Source organism: Dendrobates tinctorius, unplaced genomic scaffold, assembly GCF_039654945.1.
Source record: "Dendrobates tinctorius isolate UK_male_01 unplaced genomic scaffold, ASM3965494v1 ptg000188l, whole genome shotgun sequence".
NCBI lineage: Eukaryota > Metazoa > Chordata > Amphibia > Anura > Dendrobatidae > Dendrobates > Dendrobates tinctorius.
Genome location: NW_027361855.1, coordinates 7,418,648 through 7,425,497, shown reverse-complemented (window position 1 = coordinate 7,425,497; position 6,850 = coordinate 7,418,648). Strand labels below are relative to the sequence as shown.

The 6,850-nt window shown below is 44.3% G+C and overlaps 1 protein-coding gene across 1 annotated transcript; it reads left to right on the top strand.

The window, feature by feature from the left end:
• The first annotated feature begins 259 nt into the window (after positions 1–259).
• On the top strand, positions 260–4,537 carry LOC141055608 (gamma-crystallin-3-like). Its single transcript, XM_073552256.1, has 3 exons — positions 260–556; positions 750–1,007; positions 4,505–4,537. The coding sequence occupies exons 1-3, from the start codon at positions 260–262 to the stop codon at positions 4,535–4,537; spliced, it is 588 nt and encodes a 195-aa protein (XP_073408357.1).
• The last annotated feature ends 2,313 nt before the right edge of the window (positions 4,538–6,850 follow it).

The window sequence follows — 6,850 nt, the reverse complement described above, 5'->3', positions numbered from 1 at the left end:
CATTGTGCAGGCATCAGCAGTCCTGCAAATATAAAAGGATTTGTCCTCCAGCAAAGAAACATCTTCCAGCTCCTGTGTAAAACAGACATCCAGTCAAAATGGTCAAGGTAAGTTATAGTTATTAAAAATGTGCTTGTATAGTGAAGTGTAAAAGTTTTATGCATGTCAACAATTACATTTTCTAAAATGTTTAATTGATGTATTCTTCTTCTTATGTATTACCAACTAAACAAACAAAATATCTTGTGCATATAAACAAATGGGATTGCAATGTTCAATCCTACAAAATGATGCATCATTAATTATTTTGCAGATTATTTTCTACGAGGACAGAAACTTCCAAGGTCGCTCCTTTGAGTGCAATTCTGATTCTTCCGATCTGTCTTCATACTTCAATCGTTGCAATTCCATTCGTGTGGAGAATGGAAACTGGATCCTTTATGAACAACCCAATTACCGTGGTCACCAGTACTTCTTAAGAAAAGGAGAATATCCTGACTTCCAGCAATGGATGGGTTTCAATGATTCCATTCGATCTTGCCGCTTGACTCCACAGGTACATAAGAGCAAAAATAGCAAAACGCTTTTTTAATTTATTTCTTTAAAATGTTGGTTTCTTTTTGTAGCTTTTTCATGCCTTGTACAAGATGCAAAACAAAATTCTTGACTGCAGTTAGGCAACATATTGTATTACTACTATATTTTTCTACATTAAGTTACATTTTCCTGTTGTCTCTCTTTAATTGCAGCATCGCGGGCCATATAGATTGAGGGTTTATGAAAAAGAAGACTTTAAAGGTCAGATGATGGAGTTCACTGAAGACTGCCCTCATGTCTATGAGCAATTCCATTACAATGACATCCACTCCTGCCAGGTACATGATGGATACTGGATGTTCTATGAAGAGTCCAACTACAGAGGACGCCAGTATTACCTGCGACCCGGAGAGTATAGGAGATACAGTGACTGGGGAGCTTCTCATCCCAGAATTGGATCTTTCAGACGAGTACAGCACCTGAACTAAGAATAACATTGCTGTAGTTATATCTTGTTTAAGACAATAAAATTTATAGTCGTGTAAACTACTTGGCCTCATTTTTTATTAATGGTCATAAATGCTGTTTTACTAATACAGTAATTAGATATAAATGCAATAGTGAAACAAATTAGTGAAATGAAATACAGATAGACTGGTCTAGGCATTTAAAGAGTATGTATTACATATGTATTAAAAAGTGCATACCTCCCTACTTCCTCGTTGCTGGGGAGAAAGCATTCCACATTGAATTTGATCCAGCACTTCAGACAAAATGTAAAGTTTATTCCAACAATGAAAACATTGTTCAAAGGAAAATCCACATCATCAAATGAGGAATGTCCTGGATGACCGAGAATGGTTGTTTTTCCAGAGATCGTCGATGCTGTGAACAACCGGTAAATTTCAGCTAAAGCAATAGCAGACATGATGTTGATTTCCTGTGAATGTGTTTGTGCAATTATCCATGAACATTTGGACATGAAGAAGCTATTTGCAAAGTGGGTCCCCAAATGTTTGACAATAGATCAGAAAAGCATGCAAGTGAAAACTTCCCAGTCAATTTGTCAGCATTTCCAGACTGATAAGAACTTCCTGGATCGACTGGTCACTATTGACGAGACCTGAATTTATTTGCATAAACCTGAAATCAAGGATCAGTCAAAAGAGAGGAGGCACAGAGGTTCTCCTTGTTCCATCCTTACTAATGAACCTGGGTTCATATAGCTTATGTGGGCAGTTAAACCGCTATACCAGGGGTCCAATAAGAAGACTGGTTGAATCTGTGCTTTATTGAACGTGATGTTATATTGGGGGGCGGTGAAACTACAAGCAAAACATATAATACAATCAATCAGTATGGGTACATAGAAATACATACTATACATTATACAGATTACCTGCGCTAATAGCTAACCAGGGGAGAGCTAACTAAGGAAGGTGATCTAGGACAGGAATAAATGTGGGAGCGTGATTACTCACTGACGATGCTGACGCAGGGGGAGAAGAAGGATGAGCTGCTTTCAGTATGCAAGCCTAATAGAAAATGGCAGACTGGACAGAAAAAGGGGGCTGTAATAGAACATGATGCCTTGTAAACTTATCCAGGGTACATTGGGAATTGGAGGGAAATCAAGAACAAAAATGAAACTAAGATAGAATAACACTGTAGTTATTCGGTGAACATTAGAATCTATGAAAAACTGAGCATTATCACTGAATTTATGTTATCAAAATAGACAGTCAAGGGTCATTAATTATGTCTGAGACAGAACACTCCTCGTCCAAAGAAGTTCATGGTGAAAAATCAGCCACTAAGGTGATGGCGTCTATGTTCTTGGATAAGGAGGGTGTGTTTCTAGTGGACTATCTTCAAAAGAATTCCATCATGAATGCAAGGTATTATATTGAACTTTTGGACCAATTGAAGGCAGCTCTGAAGGCTAAAAGGCGCGGCAAACTGTCCAATGGAATCTTGTTCCTGCAACACAACGCCTCCACTCACACTGCACAAGCGACCAAGGCAAAACTGGCAGAGCTGGGCTTCCGGCTGATTGATCAACCACCTTATTCACCAGATCTAGTTGCCTCCAACTATTATCTGTTTCCAAACCTGAAGAAACACCTCAAGGGTACCAAATTTCACACCATTTCTGATGCCGTGGCTGTTGCGGATGCCTGGTTTGAGACACAACCAAAATCCTTCTTTATGAAAGACGCACAGAACTTGAATTACTGAAGAAGTGTGTTGACATCAGTGGAGAGTATGTGGAATAAATGTAAAGGTTCATCTTCCAATCTTGTTTCTTTCTGGGTAAAGCCATAGACTTACTGTATATACTCGAGTATAAGCTGAGATTTTCAGCTCATTTTTTTAGGCTGAAAGTGCCCCTCTTGGCTTATTCTTGAGTCACTGTCCCAGGGAGTCGGCGGTGGAGCAGCAGGAGCCAGCGGCTGTCAAATCATACTCACCCCTCTTGATGCAGTGTAATCACTTTCCTGCTTCTCCGATGGTCTCTGGCACCAGCAGCTCTTTCTGTGTTCAGCAGTCACATGGTACCACTCATTAAAGTAATGAATATGCATGTGACTCCAGTCCCATAGGCATGGAGCGCATATTCAATACTTTAATGAGCGGTACCACGTGTCCGCTGAACACAGGAAGAACTACTGGTGCCGGAGACCATTGGAGAAGCAGGGAAGTGCAGAGACCATGTCAGGAGGGGGTGAGTATGATGGGAAGGACAGGGGGAGGATGGAGGAGCCATGCATACATGGGGAGGATGCCGAGCCATCCATACAGCAGAGGGAAAACAGAGGAGCCATGTATACAGAGGGAGGATGGGGGAGCCATGCATACAGCATGGGGAGAAAGAAGGAGCCATGCATACAGCAGAGGGAGGATGGAGGAGCCATGCATACAGCAGGGGGAGCCACACATACCAGGACAGGGATGAGGGGACAATGCATACCCGGCTTATATTCGAGTCAATAAGCTTGCCCAGTTTTCCGTGGCAAAATTAGGGGTCTCAGCTTATATTCGAGTATATACAGTATCAGCATCCCCTCGTATAATGTGAAAATATATCAATAGTACTCAGATTTTTTTTAGACTCTAGCAATATAATCAGAGGACCATTAACATACAAATAAATAAGAGTTTGATATTGATAGAGTAAACATCTGGCAAATTACATCGTAAAGAAAAAGAAGTTTAAAATACAATTTCATATCTTTAACTGGATATAGGGAAAAAGGAAAACACAACAGCGCACTTCTAAAGTATTTTTGTCTGATACGAAAGCAGTATACAAATAACTAGCTTGAAATGATGCACTCCTTGCTAAGCTGATATCTTTTATTTTGCTCAACTCAATAATAGGTATAAAAAAGTGGCTGAGGCATCCACAAGCAAAAACCCACATTTTCCTCAAATTTGAGTTTAAAGGGAATGTGCCAGGTGATTTTTTATAGCATATTAATAGCATCCTGAAATAGGGCTAGGTTAGCTCTTTCAAAATATGTAACGATTACTGCTGCACCTTGCTTCGTTATTTTACTGTAAGTTCTGGACCATTCATTGTCATGTGCATATGTAAATAGTAGTGATGGGCGAGCACTAAAATGCTTTGGTGCTCGTTGCTCGGATCGAACAAATTGGAATACTCGGGTACTCGGACAGAACAACGAGCCCAATGTAAGTCTATCGGAGACCCCGAGCATTTTTACCGCGATCACCCCGGGGGTCCTTTAATGGTCTAAAAGCGTCTGAAAATGATGGAAACACTGCTGAAATGACATGTGGACATCATGGGGATCACCCCTGGAAGTCTTCCTGACTCCTAGATCATAGCTTTAAACAATGTTGTCAGCGTTTCATGCTATTTTTACCGGTGTACTAAAAAACATATAAAAACGAAACCACAACAGATTTTGCTGGGAAATATGTTAAGGAACATAATTTCCAGGTTAATGACTTGTATATAAGGCAAAATAATTAACCCCAGACGAAAATGTTCCTCCCCCACTTGGGCTATGCTCAGACGCAGCGTTTTTGAAGCGTTTTTCAACTTTATCATTGCTTTCAACCAATACAAATGCATTCACTGGGAAATGTCATTGTAACATTTAGCAACCCTAGCTGGCCATGTGGTGTGTGACACATAAGCAGACACATTTTGTTTCATTTATGAAGGATGGACTCTTAAAATCACAGAGTCTATTTTTACAGGGGAATAAGACTGCATTAATCTTCTTAAAGGGTCATTGTTAATCATTGGGTCTCCTAAACTGTTATTGTCTATGCATTGATTGGATAGGCTGCCAAGAATTACGACACATCACAATACCCCTTTCACGAGAGGAACAGGAGGGCTTCCTGAAAAAATGTTGCATTGAAAGCAAGGCCTGGCCTGCCCCAAAGTTACATGCACCCCGATAAGCTTGTCAAGCCACATACTGGATGTTGTTAGCGTGGCTGGTCTGGAGCTGGAATCTCCAGGAGTGGACCCTCTGGGCCGTGGCACCGAGGGGCCCCGGGCAAACTGCCAGGTGGAACCGACCCCTATGCAGGGACCGTTAGGAGCAGGCACAGTGGTTTGAGTACCACTGTAGCCGGTACTGAGAGGATGGACTGGAGTAGGACTGTGGGACTGAAGTGTAGATGACAGAATAGAGCTGGAACACAGGAGACAGGAGTGGAGTAAGACTGTAGACTGGAACGTGGAGGGACTGAAGTGTTAATGACAGGACAGAGCTGGAACACTGGAGACAGGAATGGAGTAAGACAGTAGACTGGAATGTGGAGGGATGGCTGGAGCAGGAACACAGGAGACAGGATTAGAGGAGGACGGAAGGACTGGAGCAGAATTGAACTGGAACACCGGAGGCAGGACCGCAGTAGGACATCAGGACTGGAGCAGGATGGAACAGGAACATCGGAGGCAGGACTGGAGTAGGACGGCAGGACTTGAGCAGGACGGTACAGGATCACCGGAGGCAGGACTGGAGTAGGACGGCAGGACTGGAGCAGGATGGAACAGGAACAACAGAGGCAGAACTGGAGTAGGATGGCAGGACTGGAGCAGGATGGAACAGGAACACCGGAGGCAGGACTGGAGTACGGCAGGGGACATGGATAGCCGGACTGCGAGGCTGCTGCAGGGAGTACACGAGAACAGGACTGTGAGACTGCAGAGAGCACACGAAGAAGCAAGGCCCAGAGTTCTAGGAAACACAACAATCAAGTGCCTCCCTTAGGGGGAAGCAGCCTGATATGCCCCTGTCTGGTCTGCCATTGGTCAGGGGGTGCTTCTGGGTCAGGGCATAGCCAGAGCACAAGAAGCAGAAGGGAAGCACGGCCGCGGCCTATGGCGCATGCGCATTGCATGCAAAGACGCCGTCGGCCGCGCGCCTGTCAGAGCTGACCGCCGTGGCTGTCAGGCGGCGAAGGGCTGCGGCGAGGGAGCGATGGCCGGGTGAGTATGCAGAGACGGCGTGACAGTACACCCTCCCCTAAGCCGCCCTCCCCGGAGATTAGCAAGAAATCTCTTGAGGATATGAGGAGCATTGATATTCTCCCGAGGTTCCCAGGATCTCTCCTCAGGACCAAAGCCCTTCCAGTCAGCAAGAAAAAATGTCCTACCTATAACCTTCTTCATGCCGATAATGTCCTCCACTTCAAAGACATCATCGGCACCCACCGGCTGAGGACCGGAATCAGGCAAGGAATGGAAGCGATTCAGCACCACAGGTTTCAGGAGAGAGACGTTGTAGGTGTTCGAGACCCGGAGCGAAGCAGGCAACCTCAATTTGTAGGCAACTTCATTAATACGTCCAAGAATTTCAAACGGACCGATGTAGCGTGGCCCCAACTTGTAGGAAGGCAGTTTCAACCGGATGAATTTGGACGAGAGCCAGACCTTGTCCCCGACACAATAGGGTAGAGGATCCAATCTCTTTTTGTCAGCATAATTCTTCATCCGATCAGCAGACTTCTTGAGAGACGTGTTGGTCTCGGCCCAAAACTTGGAAAATTCGGAGGACAAAGTGTTGGCCACGGGTACCTCGGAGGCAGGGGTTATCGGAAGGGGAACACCAGGATGTCTGCCGAACACAATGAAAAATGGAGACTTGGCCAAAGACTCTCCAGCATGGTTGTTGTAAGCATACTCTGCCCAGGGAAGCAAGTCAATCCAATCGTTCTGGTGGGCATTGGAGAAATGACATAGGTACCCAGTCAACGTCTGGTTGGTATGCTCCACCTGCCCATTGGACTGTGGATGGTAGGCCGAGGAGAAGTCAAGGTAAACGTT

Coding starts and splice junctions, on each gene's coding strand:
- LOC141055608 (XM_073552256.1), top strand. CDS start 260: ATGGGATTGCAATGTTCAATCCTACAAAATGATGCATCATTAATTATT. Junction 557..749: donor CTTGCCGCTTGACTCCACAG/GTACATAAGAGC, acceptor CTTTAATTGCAG/CATCGCGGGCCATATAGATT. Junction 1,008..4,504: donor GAATTGGATCTTTCAGACGA/GTACAGCACCTG, acceptor CATAATTTCCAG/GTTAATGACTTGTATATAAG.